General features: G+C 43.7%; 2 protein-coding genes across 5 annotated transcripts; one reads left to right on the top strand and one right to left on the bottom strand.

Annotated features, from left to right (window-relative positions):
* Positions 1 to 294: 294 nt before the first annotated feature.
* COQ7 (coenzyme Q7, hydroxylase) lies at positions 295 to 4,933 on the bottom strand. The gene is made up of 6 exons (XM_028706305.2): positions 4,783 to 4,933; positions 3,447 to 3,646; positions 2,415 to 2,529; positions 2,177 to 2,316; positions 1,576 to 1,644; positions 295 to 455 (listed from the first exon to the last, which is right to left on the bottom strand). The coding sequence occupies exons 1-6, from the start codon at positions 4,916 to 4,918 to the stop codon at positions 378 to 380; spliced, it is 738 nt and encodes a 245-aa protein (XP_028562138.2). The 5' UTR covers positions 4,919 to 4,933; the 3' UTR covers positions 295 to 377.
* Positions 4,934 to 5,206: 273 nt separating this feature from the next.
* LOC114584431 (uncharacterized) lies at positions 5,207 to 17,503 on the top strand. 4 transcript variants are annotated; one of them, XR_013390579.1, is made up of 9 exons: positions 5,207 to 5,400; positions 6,623 to 6,707; positions 7,497 to 7,676; positions 8,921 to 8,970; positions 10,244 to 10,355; positions 10,615 to 10,763; positions 12,643 to 14,002; positions 15,248 to 15,373; positions 16,836 to 16,941. XR_013390579.1 is itself a non-coding variant. In XM_077918516.1 (9 exons), exons 1-9 carry the CDS (start codon positions 5,336 to 5,338, stop codon positions 16,930 to 16,932), a joined length of 2,229 nt encoding a protein of 742 aa, XP_077774642.1. In that variant the 5' UTR covers positions 5,210 to 5,335; the 3' UTR covers positions 16,933 to 17,503. The 4 variants fall into 4 exon arrangements, 2 of the variants coding, with proteins under 2 accessions (XP_077774642.1, XP_028562136.2); XM_077918516.1 differs by having other exon boundaries at positions 5,210 to 5,400; positions 15,243 to 15,373; positions 16,836 to 17,503; XR_013390580.1 differs by lacking the exons at positions 15,248 to 15,373; positions 16,836 to 16,941 and adding an exon at positions 11,542 to 11,673 and having other exon boundaries at positions 5,212 to 5,400; positions 12,643 to 12,750.
* The last annotated feature ends 1,178 nt before the right edge of the window (positions 17,504 to 18,681 follow it).

The raw sequence follows: 18,681 nt of genomic DNA on the forward strand, positions 1-18,681 counted from the left end.
AATCTGATCCTGATACGGATCTGGATCGCTACAATGGTATGTGTATTCTATACTACTGCATATATGCTGTGGATGTTTACACCTTCTTTTCATTTACATTTAAAATGCAGTTAGCTATCTTATGTGTAGATATAATTATTATTCTTACCAAGTGATAGATCAAACTATAATTATTTGCTCAATGTATCATGCCATCCCATCAACCCTAGGGCTTGTTTGTTTTTTGGTGCTGCCATAAGCACTAGAAGATGGCTTGTATGGACAGAACAGGAAGAAAAAAGATGCACCACTGTGTGATTTTACTTTTATATTATTTGAATGATGCTATAATAATCCATTTATTCAAAACTGTTATTACACTATTGCACAAAACTTCTCTATATTCTTTCCGATAAAAAAATTGCCACTTTACATCCCATTTGTATAGCATTCTTCAAAATGGAATACGCTGGAGCCTATAGAAGAGAGAGAGAAGACATTTAATACACTTTCCAGCTTAGTTTGAATAATTCAGAGTCTTGTGCCACCGTAGAAACTCCAAAACTGTCATCCAAGAGACCATATATTAAGTACCATATTTTTCCGTGTATTGGACGAGGTTTTTTGACTCAAAAATTACGTCAAAAAACGGGGAACATCCAATACACAGATAGATAGGGGAATGGGAAGAAGCAGGGCACGTCAGTCATTCGGTTGACAGGAGCACGGCTTCCCCCATGCCGCTCAATCTGGAGGGGACTGGGGGGGGGGGCGGCACGCTGCCAGCCAGCTCGTTGGCGGGAGCGCAAATTCCCTTGATGCCGCTGCACACGGCGTGCGCTCCCTGAATCCTTTCCCGCGTGCGGCAGCATCGAGGGAGGTTGTGTTCCCGCCAGTGGATTTGCGGGAGCGCAAATTCCCCCAATGCCGCTACATGTGGGAAACAATCTAGGGAGTGCTTCCTGCCCGCAGCTGCCTGAGGGGAGAGGCTCAACAACTTTGGGCCATCTCCCCTCATTTTCTTAAAATTGAGTCCCTCAAAATGGGGGGGGGGGGTCCTTATACATGGGGGCGTCCTATAGACAGAAAAATACGGTAGTTATGAAGCTGCCTTATACAGAGTTAAACCATTGGTCCACTAGCCAGACCTAGTTTCCGTATTTGACATCACTGCACCAAAATCATTAATAGAGTCAGATCCAGGTTTGCAAACTGAAACCCAATCGAAGTGCCCTCTGGGAAACTCCCTGCAATCTTGGGGCCATCTTGCCAGCTGTCACTGGGGAGAAGCAAGACCTGTCCTCCATTTAAAAGTTAACATTGGCCTCGACATAAGCATAATTCAATTGCATTCTGGGGAATTTAAATGGTGGCCTTCCTGTTAAAATTTCTGAGAGGAACCTGGAGTGATGCTACTTTGGGGATAATTAAAACATTGGATGGCTCACAGCCCCAGTTATTTATCCATGTGTCGACTCAGGGCTGCCATCTATGGTGAGCCATGCCGGGGTGATGAGGAACCATCCACTAACATGGATTCCAGGTGCTAAAACCAGCCATGATGGATAGCCTGGGGAGTTAATGATTGGCACCTACCAGTTCTGCATCATGATCAAGTCCAATGTCATGATGCTCCATCTCCTCATCCCTGAATTTCTTTATTACCTTGTTTAAAAACAAAAACATACCAGATGAATATCTGACTATCTTGCATGCAAGTCAACAGAGATGCCAGAACACACAGGGTTGTAGCCCGTAAGCCCCACTCAAGAGTAGACCCACTGAAGCTAATGAACATAAGTAAGGCCCCATCTGCACCACACATTTAAAACAGCACCATACCACTTTAAATGGTCATGGCTTCCCTCAAAGAATCTGGGAACTGTAGTTTGTTGATTGTGCCATGAGTTGTTAGGAGACCGCTCTTCCCCTCACAGAGCTACAATTCCCAGAGTTCCCTGGGAAAGAGGGATTGACTGTCAAACCACTCGGGGAACTGTAACTTTGTGAAGGAAATGAGAGTCTCCTAACAGCTCTCAGCACCAGGGCTTTTTTTCAGCCGGAACTCACCGGATTTTGTGACCCTCCCGTCCCCTTTCAAAAGTTATCTCAAATGTTTGTTTTAAGAATGCCTATTTTACACTTGAGCCCCTAGAGCTTTCACTGTAAAACTAGCCAACCATGGATTAAAACACACCTCTAATAATTCTCTGTATTTTTCTGGATCCTCTTCCACAAGTGTCCTGATCTGGTTGTTATAATGGTGAGATATGCTCTCCTCTACAGCCACAGTGCAAGCCATTGCACCTTCTTTTCCAAGCAAGGCAGTTCCAGCACCTGTTGCAGAGTCATTGAAATAAGACGCATGCCCCATATATGTATTTGAATTAAAAATGAAGAAGAAAATGTGAAAGAGGGAAAAGGTTTAGCCTCACCTAACATAAATCCCGCAATGTTCCAGAAAGGCAACAGAATGGTTGGCCGGACTCTGTACAAGACCATTAACTCGTTGAACTTTTTCAAATGGCCCTTTTCCTGATCCCACATTTTCTGCATTAAAAAAAATGGCATTCAGCAAGACAACCGCAGTAACATGGAAGGAAAATCTTCCCCAGGATAAACAGTATCAGCCTTCATGATACATTATAGATTTAAGAGTGCTGCTGTCATTTTCAACACTATTTCATTATTGTTGCATTCTGATGCTCCAATACAGTGGTACCTTGGTTGTCGAACAGCTTGGCTCCCGAACACAGCAAATCTGGAAGCAAGCCTTCCGGTTTGCAAACGTATTTTGGAAGCCAAACATCCAACATGGCTTCTGCAGCTTCCGATTGAGTGCAGGAAGCTCCTGCAGCAAATCGGCAGCCACGCCTTGGTTTTCGAACGGTTCCAGGAGTCGAAAGGACTCCCGGAATGGATTAAGTTTGACAACCAAGGTACCGCTGTAATCTAAACCATAGTTTGGAGGACTGGGAATAAAGCCCATGACCATAAGCACCCTCCTTTCCTCACATGCCTGCCTCACATCACCATTCAACCAAACCACAGTTTGCAGTTATGTCTGAACTGGCAAACAATGGGTTGAGGAACACTCCATATCAGGATCAAAACAGATAAGAAAAACACTTTGAAACAACTTAACATTACAAAAATGAAGTGGGTCTTTAAAATATGCATCGTATCAAAGTCAAGAGTAAGCAGGTGTGTTACTAAATACTATAGATTCTAAGTAGTGTACAATAAGGTACAGCATAAATTGTTGTATTCATAATATCTGGTGGCCTTCATTTACATTTTTTCATATTGTATTTTAATATTAATGTTCTGTTTTAATTAGTGTAACCCACCTGGGACCTTAGGGTAAAGAACAGCAGGTAATAAATTGTATAAATAAATAAATAAATAAATAAATAAAGCAAGAAGGGTTGGAGAAAAAAATACAGGTATAGGTTAGAAATAGTCACCCTTATAACTGGTCCTACTGAAGTTCTCCCTAGCACTGCCATTTGTCCTGCATAAATGCGGTTCGCCCCATATTCCCCAGCATGATCCACTCTGATTATACGGTCAATAACTGGCCTATTGATGTTTTCATAGGTCGTTCCAGTACTACAGCATCTGTAAGGTGAGTGCAAGGATGGCAAATGCCATCTTCTTCTTCCACCTGTAAAAACACACATTTTATTTATCAGAAAAAGTCAGAGCAAGAATCCTGTCACTATTCACTAACAATGGGGAGGGAGGAGGGCAGCCAGGAAGTTTTTACTACTTAGTAATAACTACAGCTGTGTTGTTCGTCATTCAATTAAATCAACTAAAAAGGCCATAAAATCCCTTTAAATTGGAAGGGGTTTTCCAGGGAATTAAATTATTATTACTAATTATAAAAACTGCAGGTGGAAAAGGTGTTCTTAAAAGAAGCATTTCCCTCTGAGCAGCAAAAGAGAAACACTCTCAAGGTTGGTGTTGCAATGTTTCACACATAATTTTTTTTAAACTGAGTTGATTTTAAGAATGTAGTTCCTTCTATGAATTTATAGAAAAAGCATCAATTAATGAAGGAAGACTTCTTTATCCAGATGACAGCCTCCATAATAACAACAGCTTTGGATCTTTGGGAGACTCCTCTTTGTACATCCCTTCACTGGGAGAACACTCCGCTCGGTCCTGCTCCCTGCTTCTTGTTGCTTAATAAATTATTAGCATTCTTATTATTTGTAAAAATCTCTGAAAATATAGTATTACTAATAATGAGATTTAAGTATATCCAGTGCTTTTTTTCTCTTTTAAAAAATGTTTAGGGGGAATTCTCATTTTGATTCCAGAAAATCACCATTTTATAGTTCAAATCGGGAAAAATAAATACAGTAAATGGACAAAAGTACAAAGATTCACAAAATGTTTAGGGGTATGCGTCCGTCCCCCCCCCCCCGAAAAAAAGCAGTGAGTATATCATTAATAACAATACTATTTTACTAAGTTAAAATACGAGAGTTATAACGCGTTAAGTATTATTGTTGCAGCACACTATTCTTTTAGCTGCTGCAGAGACCTGATTGCATGCTGAAGGAGTAAGATCTAAATCATGCAGCTATGGCCGAGCGTGCCTCTGAGCGTACACAGAGCGCCTTCCCCTCACCGCCACCCATTGCGACAGACGAGGGTGTGTCAAGGGGACTGAAAAGGGCAGGGCGGCTGGGGGGGGAGGACGTTTAGAGGGCGGCAAGGAGCACCGGGGAGGCATGAAGGAGAACATCCCGGGAGAGGGGCGGCTACGTCACGGGCGCCCTCCCGCCCTACCTTCCCTGCAAAGGGACCGCCAGCACTCAGCTCGCAGCAGCTGCAGCCCCACCACCTCCGCCGCCATCCTCCCGCCCACGAGCGCCTGGCGCGGTCTGATGACGTCGCAACCGTCGGCCTGCTCAACCGCGCCCATTCTGGACAGATGAATGTCGGCTTCGCGTTCCCAGCCATTATACAACATTGCTTTGTCCCAATAGATTTATAACAAAATAGACATACACAAAGTTGCAGCTTTCCGGGTTCCTTTCTAACTTTTATTCTGCCTGCCGCCGAGCGGGGAAAGGAAATGACAGCCCATTACAGACATTTCGCTTTATTCACTCCTGTTCCTACTCACGCACACACGCACATACCTACCTACTTACGCGCGCGCGGCGTGGGATCTCAATATTTCGTATCTCTGTATTCCCCTCTACTTTGGTTCCCGCCCCCGCTCGCCTTTCCCTTTCCCCAATTGGAGGAAAGCGACCGCCAATTCCTTGGGAGGCGCGTCCTCCTGAGGTTGTCATGGCGACCACAGAACGCCTTCCTGGCGCTGAGGGCTGAAGCGATGGCGGCGCCGCTGGGGGGCTCCGTGTCCCCCCGGGGACTGGCCCGCTCGGTGGCCCACAGGCTGTAAGGAGTGTGTATGTGTGCGCGCGCGCTTCAATGGCTGGGAAACGGGGGCAGAAATATTATTCGTAATTATCTGTATATGTGTGTGTGTGTGTGTGTATATATATATATATATATATGTGTGTGTGTGTGTGTGTGCGCGCGCGCGCGCGCGTGCTTTAATTCTATTAATCTTTAATTGCTTGTTAATGGTTCTCCCCCCCATGTTTTTCACTGCAGTTGTTTTATCGGTAAGCCTCCTTGAGTCCCTGTCAGGGAAAAAAGGCAGAATATATATGCATTATTGTTATTATATTAATAATATATACCCATGACACCAGCAACATACATAATTATACAATTATTTGTAATCTGCCTTGTGGGTTTTTCTTTAGTGTCAAGCAGTATATAAATTTTAATTAATAAATACAAAAGGACTTTGACATGACCGTAACAGTACAGAGCACACAACAGCTTAATATGTTCGTTTATTATTACACTTATGTGCCACCTTTTCTACAAAGAGCTCAAGAGGTAGCATACATTCTTATTTCTTTCATTTTTCCTCACAGTGACCCTGTGAGGTAGATTAGGCTGACAGGCAGCGACTGGTCCAAAGTCACACAGTGAGCTTCATGGCCAAATGGGGATTTGAACCCTGGTCTCTCAGCGCTCTAACCACTGTGCCACACTGTGTCTCACCATCACTCCCATGATGGGAGTGAAAACCAACAAGCACACTAAATACATCCACTTAGCAGTGACCATCAAGGACTGATAAATGTTAATTTTAATTAAGATCTAGCAACCCTAGTTATAAAGCCACACAGCTCAAGACTGAACAGACATTTGGCTTGCAGTATACAGCTGTCTGATCTTATAAAATATGTTCAGGGCAATGGCCCCATCCTCATTCCCTACTACCTAGACAGGTACTTCACAGCACAGTCATATGTGAATGGAACTTATGCCTAGGTAAGTATGTGTAGGATTGCTGCCTTGGAGATCTGCCCTTTCCATCCTGCTTGGCAATGCTTCAACCGTCATCTCAGGCCAATAAGTGATCTTTAAATGCTAAATTTGTACTGCAAAATTAGACAGGGAAGTAGAAGCATCTTGACACTCCCGAACTCTTCATGATAGCTTTGTGATTTTGAATGTTATGATGGCAATTGAGCAGCATAGCCAGATGGCAATTATGCTTTTTTTAAAATAAGGAAAAAATGTGTTTTTCCTCATTTAGAAAGTATTATGTTGATGTACAAAGAAAAGAAGATTCCTTCGATTCATCTGGAGTCATCCATGATGAGACTGAAAGTTTGCGTTTGGTAAATATTTGTTAACGTATGTGTGGGTTTCAAAATCACATCTGTTGCACACAATGAAGGCTGGTACATTAGGGAAAGGGGGGCACTGGCCCACTAACCTCAGCCAGCTCCCCATCTTCCTATTTTCTCACTTGCAACTAGGCTTGGGGGTGGCAATCCAAGTATGAAGGGAGTTTAAGTCCAGCAACATCTGGAGGGTACTATTCTAGCACTAATTAGCCTACCAGAAACTGTTCATTAGTAGATCTACCTTCTGCCTACTCCTGTTGTAACTTATCATGTGGTGGCTGATTGTTAGCCTCTCCCCATTTGGTCTTTGCTGGGTTGTTATGCTGCATCTGGCCTTGATGGTGATTATCATGGTAGCAAATTTGACCCTCGTGCCTTGCCATCCTAGCCATGTCCATTCACAGCAGCACAATGTGCCTGATCTTATTTATACCCTGGCCATCTGGCTGGGTTGCCCCCGCCACTCTATCCTATATGGATGTAGCCCCACTGAGTTCAATAAGATTTATATCCAAACGTGTGTTTAGGATTGCAGCCTAAATTTATAGATTTTGAGTGGTATTTGCAATACCAGTGAGATGCATTGGATTTTTTTCTTTTTTATGATTGAGTATTTTAACATTTGCATATAAAAAAGTGGGTTTTTAATGTTGAATATGCACACACAAAAACTAGTTTTGTGTACTGTAGATTTGAGCCTATTAGCTTTCTTGTAGAGTTTCTCAAGATTCCCCAATCTAAATAGTTTTCTAAGAATCTTCATTTTTACTGGTCTTGCAGCATCCAGCATTTTTGATGAAGCAGAAGGAAAACCGGGAGCTGGAACATAATTTTGCTGAGATTAAATTGGAAGCATCCTTACGTGCCTTTATGGGGAGCACCGAAGAATGCAACAGAAAATTGCAGAAAAGCCCAGAAAAGCAAAAGGATTTGGAAAAGCTTATTAAAAAGATGGCACAAGTAATATTTAGAATCACTCTTCTCTATTTCTTTATGCATACCACCTTTTTAATACATATCATTTCATGTTTGGGGAATCATCTGCCGTGTATGTTGGTAGAGCCATCATATGGGAAATAGTGTGTATCCAGCCAGTGGGTGTGTTCACACTTAATAAGTTCAAGGCACTGCTTTTGGTGTATAACGCCCTATACAGCTTAGGACCAATATACAGTACCTGAAAGATCATCTCTCTCTTTATATACCCAGTTGGTCACTGTGTTCTGCAGGAGAGGCCCTCTGCAGATACCATTTTTTCACAAGTTCTGTTCCGCACAATATAGGAATCCAACCTTCAGTGCCATGGTACCTCCCCTTTTGAATCCCCCCTGTTCAGTATTAGACAGGAGCTGTCTTTGTTGTCACCTACTGAAGACCTTCCTCTTCCCAGAGAACTTTTCCAGCCATTATCTATATTGGAATTGTTTTTAAAATGCTTTCATTGTTTTGTCACTTGTTGTTTGCTGCCATGGGCTCCTTTGGGATTTAAATTTAATAAATAATAACGCCAAACTGCAGTTTGACATTACACATCTCAGGATTGCGTGCCTCCTCTGCTTCCTTCCTCCCACTGAACAAGGCAGTTCCCTACCTGTATGGTGGAGCAGCTGAGTGGTAGGCTAAGACAGGGGAGATCTCGATTCAAATCTCCACTCATTCCTGAAGCTTACTTGGGTGATCTTGAGCCAATTGCTCTCTCTCTGCTTAACCACCTTCATAGGGTTGTTGCAAGGATGAAATGGGAGGGGGTGGGACTGTGTATGCCATCTTGAGCTCCTTGGAAGAAAGGGGTGGGGTGGGGGAGCATGGCTGTCTGTTGTGATCAAGGCCATTACTTCTCCTTCCTCTGACTTATCTCCAGGGCATTTTGTGAAAATAAAACAGTGGCTACCAAGAGACAGCTGCTGAGAAGGCTTAAAAACAAAAACAGAGAGTGATAAAACAAATACGACTATAACTACAAATATGACATACAAGTTAACAGTGAAATAAATTGACAGTAGCAGAACTCATCCTCTGCTGCCTACAAATTTTGCTCCCCAGGACTCGGCTCATTTGCTGCAGGCCTTTGCATAGTAGCAAAATCGGGATTCGTTATGGAAAGAGATACAGTGCAACTGGGTGGTTTTCTAGGCTCCCAAAGCATCTAGCGTTTTGACTTGCATTAGACAAGTTAGTAATGTGGTCTGCATCTTTATTTGTAGGATTACATACCTGATAGAACAAACGAGGGCAAAGCAAAAAGTACAAAAAGGTAAAACCTATTGCTGTCTAATTGTTGCCTAATGATCAGCAGAAGCTCTTGCTGCCCTGCTGATTGCTAGCATGCTATAATGCAAATGTACACCCAAGAATAATCTCAAATTATTTTCTCCCTGAAATTATAGTAGTTGAGTGTATGAAAGAAAACCTATTGCATTAACACACTCAACCGCCCCACTGCAGCTGCCACACATGTGCCGTGTCTGTGAGCTACTGGCAGTGGATTTGGGATTCACACAACCACAGCTGCTGGTTGAACCAAACTGAGATGCTCTGGATGCAGCCCCTGCTTGTGCAAAATGGCAGCTGGATCCAATGGTTTTGTCATTTTGAGATGGCAGTGTATAATTGTGTCCAGTCTCTCCTATTGAAAGCTGTTGGTTTTGCAATCAGGCCCAGCGCCAGCACCTGGCATGCTTGGGTAAATACTGGGAGTCCCCAACACTAATGCCAGGATTTTTAATTTAATGGGGGCCGAGATTTAGGATTCAGTATTGAAGAGAGAAGCACAGGCTTAGGTGTTGTAGAAGTAGTCACTCTCATTACCAACCGATTCCTCTGAATGTAGCAATGCTATATTGGGGGGCCGCAGGCATTTGGGGGAAATAGGCAGGCACTGTAGACCTGCCTGGCCCAGTACTGTGGCTAGCTGGCCACTTGCCCACCCATAATGCCAGCTGGGGACAGCACGGAGCAGAGTTATGAGCTGCATACACAGATTCTACAGCCTTGCTACCTTTATTACGTTGCCCCCAACATGCACACATCAGGGGAAAGATAATCATATTTAAGCCAGTGGCGTCAGGGAAGGGGTGTAGTTCAGTGATAGAGCATCTGATTTGCATGCAGAAGGTATCCTGGGTTCACTTCCAGCATCTCCAGGTATGGCTGGGAGAGATCCATGCCAGAAACCCTGGAAAGCTGCTGCCAGTCAGTGTAGACAGTACTCAGATAGAGGGTCCAATGGTCTGATTCAGCGTAAGGCAGATTCTTATGTCCCTGTCAGGGAGTTTGCACATGTGAAGGCTCATAGCTCCATTCAGCACCTCTCCAGAGCCACCACTTGTAAGCAAGTGAGCAGCCAGCAGCTCCAGCAGTGAGTTTGTGTATACGATCCCCAGTTCTGTTCAGCAGTGCCACCATCATCTTAGCCAGGCACGTACCCCCATCAGCCCAGGGCCCCCAAAACGTGGAGCTGGGCCTGCTTGTTGTAAATATCGGCATTTTTCTTGGCATTAACTAACTCTACCTTTGTTTTTCATCAGGCAGGAAAATCTGCAGAGCACTCCCTCCAGACTGCATATAACTACTACTCCATGTATGGCACCAGAAGTACGGAGACTCATTTCATCGGCTTCCAAGCTAATCGTGGCTGCTGTGGGTATCAAGTCACCCTCTTTCACACATTTACAAAATTGTTAAGCATCTCCCCTAAAATCTATCACTGTTCCTTTATGTACAGGAAGAAGTCAGCCGTCTTTTTTGCATTCTAACAAACACCTCCCAGCAATAATTCTGCTACTGTTTTACTTCGAGAATTGAGAGTAGACAGTTTTTGTGAACACATCTCTCTGTCAAACTCAATGAATAAAAAACATATTTCTTAAGAATTTATGTTGCTTCTCTCTCTCTCCAGACTTCTGAAGCCTCTCCAAGAGAAATGGGAACAACCCAAGAAAGGTTTTCAACCTCAAAGAGAAAAGAAGCAAAAAACATTCAATGTTTGGACAGTGGCAGCAAGACAGGTCTTTCCTCCACACATTCTCACAAAGATGAAGCAAGAAGGTATGGCAGCTTGGTGGCATGCCAGTTGGCATCTTGAAATAAACCTTTGCCCCAAATTCCATACAATTAAACCCAGGGATGGAAGGATTTGTCCATTTCTACCAGTTCCTCATTTTTCCAAACTAAAATTTAGTTATTCACGGCGTGCAGCAATTTGCTAATTTATTTTATTTTTAAATCTTGAAAACTCCCCAGCATTCTAGTGCAAATTTATCCTAAAAAACATATTTTACATGACTAATGTGCAGTTTTGCAAGCAATTTCCCCTAATATAGTGCATGTTTTTAATCACTAATACCTCTACACTGGTACCTCAGGTTAAGTACTTAATTCATTCCGGAGGTCTGTACTTAACCTGAAACTCTTTCTTAACCTGAAGCACCACTTTAGCTAATGGGGACTCCCGCTGCCACCGCGCTGCCGGAGCACAATTTCTGTTCTCATCCTGAAGCAAAGTTCTTAACCTGAAGCACTATTTCTGGGTTAGCGGAGTCTGTAACCTGAAGCGTATGCAACCTGAAGCGTATGTAACCCGAGGTACCACTGTATTTTTATCCACATTTTGGTAAACAGTGGTTAGCTGGAGGCACCCCATAATAGGGTTAAGTGCGGATTTTAAAGGATGGCTGTGTTTTGGTTTGCATATCGTTCTTTAAACGCACACTGAATCAAATGTCTCCTCCATCCCTAGACTAACCATTTCACATGCCCGATGATGTTTCCTATCCTCCTGAGATTCCACCATCTTCTTTCTTTCTGTTTGCTTTTTGTCTTTCAGAAAAGTATTCCCATCTCCTCCTTTCCCTTGCAGCTGATGGATCAGTTTTCTCTGGGCGCCTAATTGCCCTGGCATCTCCTCCTTTTAGCAGTGGACGAGTCATCTCTGGGATTGTTAGGCTTTTTCATTGAGGTGACATGATGAAGGGATCCTACAGTTTTATTAGTGTTGATATTTGCTCATTTCTGTGGGGTTAAGGTAAAGGTACCCCTGACCATTAGGTCCAGTCGCGGACGACTCTGGGGTTGCACGCTCATCTTGCTTTATAGGCCGAGGGAGCCGGCGTTTGTCCTAAGACAGCTTCCAGGTCATGTGGCCAGCATGACTAAGCCGCTTCTGGCGAACCAGAGCAGTGCACAGAAACACCATTTACCTTTCCGCCAGAGCGGTACCTACTTATCTACTTGCACTTTGACTTGCTTTCGAACTGCTAGGTGGGCAGCAGCTGGGACCAAGCAACGGGAGCTCACCCCGTCACGGGGATTCGAACTGCCGACCTTCTGATCGGCAAGCCCTGCACTCTGTGGTTTAGATCACAGTGCCACCCACGTCCCTAACCCACCTGTGAGGTTAGAATGCTAGATTTTCCTTTGACTCTGATGAAGATCTTGTGTCAACTTTGTGGAACACAAGCATCCCCCTTCACACCTAAAGTTGACCTTCCAGCACTGCTGGGATGAGTGGGGGCACTGTGGCATTATCTTGTGTGTGAGAGAGAGGAGGAATAATGCAAGAATGTGGGGTGCCCTTGACACAAGTCCATTGGCTGCCTTTGTGTGTTGGGGAAGGGGGAATGATTGGTTGGGCTATGGTGGTGTTTCTAAAGATACCAAGGATATATCTGATACTTTTAAGCATCTTTTCCATATATTCTGGTTATGAGTTTCTCCCCCTCCTGAGCTGAATATCATTGGATATGCAGCCATTACACCAGAATAGCAGTGGCTTATTTCTGGCCTCAGTGTAATGGGAATATAGGATTGCTTCTTTTTGTTGGGATGCACCTTTGATCTTCTAAATTATTTCCTGGCTTCTCAAGAAGTCCTTCTCTAAAAATGTGAATGGGATTTTACAATGTTTTCACTTTCTGGTGTCTTTCAGGGTTAAACGAAACCGTGAAGGGAAAAAATGGAAAGAGGCAAAGAGATCATCTGAAACTTCAAGCACTTCCAGCAACTCCAAGAAATCTAACAGGCCTTTTTTGAAAATTCCCCCTATACCAAGCAATATAAGCTCAGATGATAAGAGGTCCGTAGCTCTATATTTGCAAACTGGACAAAACGAAGCATTTAGGAAAGGTATACTTAGAAGCAGAACCTCCTCAGCAATGTCTGAACACCAAGATAAGCAGTCAAATGCTCGATGGAAGAACTTTTCACCCACTCAGCAATTTGCAGAGAATTCTGCTGGACCTTCCAATAAACCACTTAAAATCAAAAGGGAAGAGTCATCTCTCAGACCCACTGAAACAGTCCCAAAAGTTAAGAGCTCTCCAGCAAGCAAGTTTTGGAATACAAGACCGATCCAGAGTTCCAGGAGTAATCGAGAAGAAAAAAGACGCAAAACAAAATATTCTGCAAAATCGACCGCTGAAGTGATAAGTATCCAGAGTTTAATGTCCATAGAAAAGACTCAGAAGCAATATGATCCCACGCCGATTTCTGGGTGGTTTCTTAAAGGCCAAGGCAATCAAATACACGGCCAAGGTGATCAGAAAAGCAAGCTTGTGGAAAACTCTGAAAGTGACTGGCCTCAAAATGAGCAAAAGTGGTGTGATTTAGTATCAAGGAACCCTGAATGCCGCCAGGTTCATTTCCAAACACTTAAAGAGGAGTCCATTCCTGGCGCCGCTGCTTGGGAACACCCTTCTTTGGAAAGTTGTAGCCGGCAAAACCTAAGAAGCCCTGAAAATGCAACTCAGTCAGTTGCCACCAACAAAGTATCCACTGGGATTGTGGCAGGTCTTCAAGAGGATCAGAACAATGACCATATCCCCGTGGTCCAGCGTGAATCGCATTTTCTGTATCAAGTGTGCCAGGAAATGGATGAAGATGTACCACCAAGTTTAACTCTGAATAGGTCTATGACTACAGATGGAAATGTCAGAAACCAAAGTACACACCATCTTTTAGACCAGCTCTTCTCTTCAGAGGAAGAAGGGGACAGCTATGCCATTGAGGACCCTGCCAATACCACACAGATGCAGGATGTTACTTTAGGAGAGTCCCAGGATAAGCAAATGATGTCTCTCCCATCAGTGACACCAGGTGCTTGCAGGTGTTCAGAACTACTGAGTTACTGTGTGTGTCAAGCTCCTGAAAAGCAACGTCTGGGACCCCCTGTTAAAACCGCAACTATTTTAGAAAGACTGGAAAGTGAGCAGTCGGAAGAAGAATTCACCATTTCATCTGCCTCTAGCAGCCTGAGTGCCAGATCATTAACTGGCCTATGTGAACAGATGGTAAGGCATTTGAAGTTGTGCTTTAATGACTTCTACTTGGCTTCTGGAATGAGGTTTCCCATTACTTTTCAGCAAAATTGGAAGCTGCCTAATGAGGCCAAACCCATCTTTTAAAATTGGGCAGATCGGTTATGATTTATTGGGCAGCTCAAGAGGTGCTGAGCCAATCTGCCATTTGTCTCTTACTAGTGCTGCAGCTCATTCTCTATCTTCATGTTCAAGTAGGTTTCGGGGAAAGGGCTTTCTGATGCATCCTCACCTGTTCTGAGGCGTTTACCTGGTAGTGGTGGGTAGCCACACCACAGTCATTGGCACTAGGCAGATCAGATCCACCATATAAATGTCCCTCAGTGAACTAGAGTGATGCTGCCTCAGGGGTATTTGATGGGTCTTGCTCAGGATGGGCAGAAGCAGAAGACACAGACAAATTCATTTCCACCATATGTTACTTGTCAAAGTGGACATCTGGGGTATGGCTCTCTTCATATTACATTGTACCATCTCAGCAGCCCCACATCATTATGAATAATACTTTTGTATCATCCTGAAGTGCTTTCCAGTGATTACTGGCTCCAGGACAGAGGTGGGAAACCTGTGACCCTCAAGTTATCAATAGACTACAACTCCCATCGTCCTTGACAATTGGTTATGCTGGCTGGGGCTGATGGGAGTTGTAGTCCAACAACAACTGGACGGCATGATGGTGGCAGCCCCTGGTCTATGACATAAGAGCTGGACAGCATAAGCAGTAGATCTAATTATGTTGATCTATGGCAGACACTGATGTAAACAGCTGCCTCCTGCAGTTTTATAGAGTTTAAATAGATGGTGATTACTGTTCCCATTCAATCTTCTCTCTCCAGAGCTAAATATATGTTTGTCAACCTATTTATATGCACTAGAACAGTGCATCCCGTTTATTGTGCAAATTCATCCAAGGTGCCTGTTTTTAAAGATTTTACCTCTGCTACAACATACGTACTTCATGTGAAAGAGACATACTTTTGCTGAACTGTGTGCACATATTTACACACACCTGGCTCTAGCTGTTAGATCTTGGGGGCTGTGTAAAATACAAAATAGTTCCAGAGAGCCTGAAGTCTTCTTAACCCTGGGCCAGAAGATCTCCTCCATAGGAACTGCCCTGACATCTGAATTAGGGATAATCTAACATTTCCAACAGAAATCTATGTTATCTCCCTATTACCTAAATATTACCCACATGTGCTTTTCATCCTAGAGCAGAAACAGCAAGGAGGAAAACAACACGGACCCTAGCATGGAACTTCTTGTTCAGAAACTTCGGAAGGTGATGCCAGAAGAGACCACCACATGTCAAGATAGGTTCCTTCAAGAAGGCAAAAAGCCAAGGTATGAAAACTTGAATTCTGTTGACGAATGACAATTTTGAATTTTTAAAAATACGATACTCTAGTCTAGATGTTTCCAGGTGTGCTGTAACATCACGGTTTCATAGTTTGGCCAGAGAGATTATGCCTAGCAATAACCACCACCACTCTCCCCCCCCCCACTTACATTCAACATATGGATGGCTAATGAGTTAGCAGCCCTTTCTTGCCATTAACATCTGGCCATTCAGGCAGGGTAAAAGCAAAGGAAGTAGTAGAGACTGAATCTGCCATGGATGCTTCAGCTGAGATTTCTGCACTGCAGCGGGGTGGACTGGATGACCCTTGGGGTCCCTTCCAACTCTTAAGTTTCTATGATTCGATGAATCCTGTACATGTGAGAAAGCACTTCATCCCCGATGCTCTTAAGGTTGTCTAAAAGCTCACCCTCTTGTTCACATTTGTGGAGTATATCCACATTATTCAAGCGTGCAGAAAAGCATTATGTGGCTGCTTCCCACTTACAGATCCCCTCCCCGCACATGTCTGCCAAAGCTCAGCTTACAGGATTCTGGAAAGCATGCTTGGACTGGCTTCTGGTGAATGCACTGGTTCAAGAGTAATGTTTGAATAACATATGGTCTCATATGGTGGTTGGTTGTTTGTATGTGTGTTATTTGGTTGAGAGTGGAGTACCTTTGAGGCTTTTAAATACTTGGGATCTATGGCTAACTTTAGGTATGCAGGGCAGTACCAAACAAAACCCACCACTTTTTTTTTTCCCTGGGCAGTGATCAGATGGGAAGAGGAAGCATTCAGAAGGTCTTTTTTAAAGTGTTCCTTGCTGGGAAGGGTAGTAAGGTTACTTTTGTTGTGTCTCTCACTGCTGCAAATTAAGCTTAATGCTCAGTTTCGCTTCCTTAATCTCCACATACCCTAACATTATGTTTCAGTTTTACTTCCTTGTTTGGGTGAAGAGTCTACAGAGCAAAGCAAGGGGAGTGGCTTTGGTCGGGTTTGAATTTCCTTTAGTTTAGTGCAAGGATGCTCCACCTTGTTTCACTCAATAAGTTTTGCCATCTGAGCTACATCATAGCCTAGCCCATGGGTAGGCAAACTAAGGCCCAGGGGCCGAATCCAGCCCAATCGCCTTCTAAATCTGGCCCACGAATGGTTCGGGAATGTTTTTACATGAGTAGAATGTATCCTTTTATTTAAATGCATCTCTGGGTTATTTGTGGGGCCTGACTGGTGTTTTTACATGAGCAGAATGTGTGCTTTTATTTAAAATGCATCTCTGGGTTATTTGTGGGGCATAGGAATTCGTTCTTTTTTCTTTTTCCTTTTCAAAATATAGTCCGGCCTCCCACAAGGTCTGAGGGACAGTGGAGCGGCCCCCTGCTGAAAAAGTTTGCTGACCCATGGCCTAGCCAGTCATTTTCTCCCTAAGTCTATTTTGTAATCCTTGCTTTTTCTCCCTTCAGTTCTCCCTCTGAGACGAGAAGAGACTTGGATCATGGAACCGAGGGTACCTGCGTCAATCAAATAGTTTATTTTTCTCACTTCCCCCAGTCGTTTTAGTGCAGAGCCCCAACAAGAGGACCACGTTAATTGTTGCCTCATCTCTTTCCTCGTCATAAAAAAAAGGCATGGTAGCCATTGCTCTTTTTTACCACTCTGCTTGTGATTGTTTAATGCATTATTTGCTATGTTCATGGAAATCAAATCAGTAGCATTAAGATCTCAAATGCATTTTTCTCCCAATGCCTCTCCAATTTCAGTGACTGTCTGCCCAGGCTGATGCTTGCGTCCGGTATGAATAGAGTGCCGTTTTATTTTTGTAATCTTGACAGCTGATAAAATCACCCACCTGAAACAAAAAAGCTGTTTCCACTGTGGGAATCTTCTTAAAAGATTGAAAGATGAACTGACCTCTAAACGAAATCTGCCCATAATGCCCAGAGACTCTTGAAATCGACGGGACTGAGCTCTGATTTTTTAAGACAGTTTAATCCCCAGTGTTGAAAGATTTTGAAATTGTCATTTTAAGAAGAGCCCTGCTGGATGAGAACAAAGGTCTGTATAGTCCCAGTAGCCAACAGATGCCTCTCACAAAAACTGCAAGAAGGACATGAGCAAAACAGCCCTCTCACAACCATTGTTTTCCAACAACTTGTACTCAGTGGCATGTTGCCTCTGAACCGGGAGGTTGCAGATTGCCACTACATCTAGAAACCACTGACAGCATTACCCTTTATGAATCTCCCTCCCTTTTTAAAAACTATCTAAATGGATGACTCTCAACAGTAGCAAATCTGATAGTTCAACAATGCACTGTGTGATGTTCTTCTTTTCAGACCAGTGGTTCTCAAGGGGTGTGGCAGGAAAGGATGGCAAGTATTGCGGGAAGATTCAAGGGCAAGCAAAGAAACATTTAAACATTTCAGAGTAGCATAGTTGAAAACTTATTGTTTTGGAGGGGGGGGATATCTATCCATGTCTCTCTTCGAGAGCATTGGCTATTCTTCTACAGTTCTTTACGACGTATTGTTGTGAACAAGGTCTTCCGAATATTAAAGATCAGAAAAGAGAAAGGGTTCTTTGTGTTGAGGAGATGGTAAGGTAAAGGTAAAGGTACCCCTGCCCATACGGGCCAGTCTTGACAGACTCTGGGGTTGTGCGCCCATCTCACTCAAGAGGCCGGGGGCCAGCGCTGTCCGGAGACACTTCCGGGTCACGTGGCCAGCGTGACAAAGCTGCATCTGGCGAGCCAGCGCAGCACACGGAACGCCGTTTACCTTCCCGCTGGTAAGCGGTCCCTATTTATCTACTTGCACCTGAAGGTGCTTTCGAACTGCTAGGTTGGCAGGCGCTGGGACCGAGCAGCGGGAGCGCACCCCGCCGCGGGGATTCGAACCGCCGACCTTTCGATCGGCAAGCCCTAGGCGCTGAGGCTTTTACCCACAGCGCCACCCGCGTTGAGGAGATGAGTTTGTCTCAAATTAGACCTAATATCAAGGAGATTACCCAGCAAAAGCAAGTTCACACCTCTGAGTTTGTATACATACTTAAGGGGAAAGATGACCATCCAGGGGTCCTTTATCTTTTCTAAAAAAAACATAGCTAAGGTACATATGTAAGAGGTTCATTTATAATTATATTTTGGGAATGATTCAAGTTCTTATGTAGCTGTGTTGTTTAATATCTTTTGAACGTCCCATGGTCATATTATAAAGTTATTGTCTTCTATGTTATAAATCAAGCACTGCTAGGAGTTGTTTGTTTTCCAATGTATTGCTTATCAATAAAAAATTTGGTGTGGCACAAGCA

This window comes from Podarcis muralis, chromosome 14 (genome assembly GCF_964188315.1).
Source record: "Podarcis muralis chromosome 14, rPodMur119.hap1.1, whole genome shotgun sequence".
NCBI classification, from domain to species: domain Eukaryota; kingdom Metazoa; phylum Chordata; class Lepidosauria; order Squamata; family Lacertidae; genus Podarcis; species Podarcis muralis.

What these genes read in the sequence shown, in the direction of transcription:
- COQ7 (XM_028706305.2), bottom strand. Translation starts at nt 4,918, where the DNA reads ATGGGCGCGGTTGAGCAGGCCGACGGTTGCGACGTCATCAGACCGCGC. An exon ending in CAGTAGGACCAGTTATAAGG is followed by an intron (nt 2,530 to 3,446) that starts GTGACTATTTCT and finishes TTTTTAATGCAG; the next exon opens with AAAATGTGGGATCAGGAAAA. An exon ending in TTGATCATGATGCAGAACTG is followed by an intron (nt 456 to 1,575) that starts GTAGGTGCCAAT and finishes TCTCTTCTATAG; the next exon opens with GCTCCAGCGTATTCCATTTT.
- LOC114584431 (XM_077918516.1), top strand. Translation starts at nt 5,336, where the DNA reads ATGGCGGCGCCGCTGGGGGGCTCCGTGTCCCCCCGGGGACTGGCCCGC. An exon ending in TTATTAAAAAGATGGCACAA is followed by an intron (nt 7,677 to 8,920) that starts GTAATATTTAGA and finishes CTTTATTTGTAG; the next exon opens with GATTACATACCTGATAGAAC. An exon ending in CACAAAGATGAAGCAAGAAG is followed by an intron (nt 10,764 to 12,642) that starts GTATGGCAGCTT and finishes GGTGTCTTTCAG; the next exon opens with GGTTAAACGAAACCGTGAAG.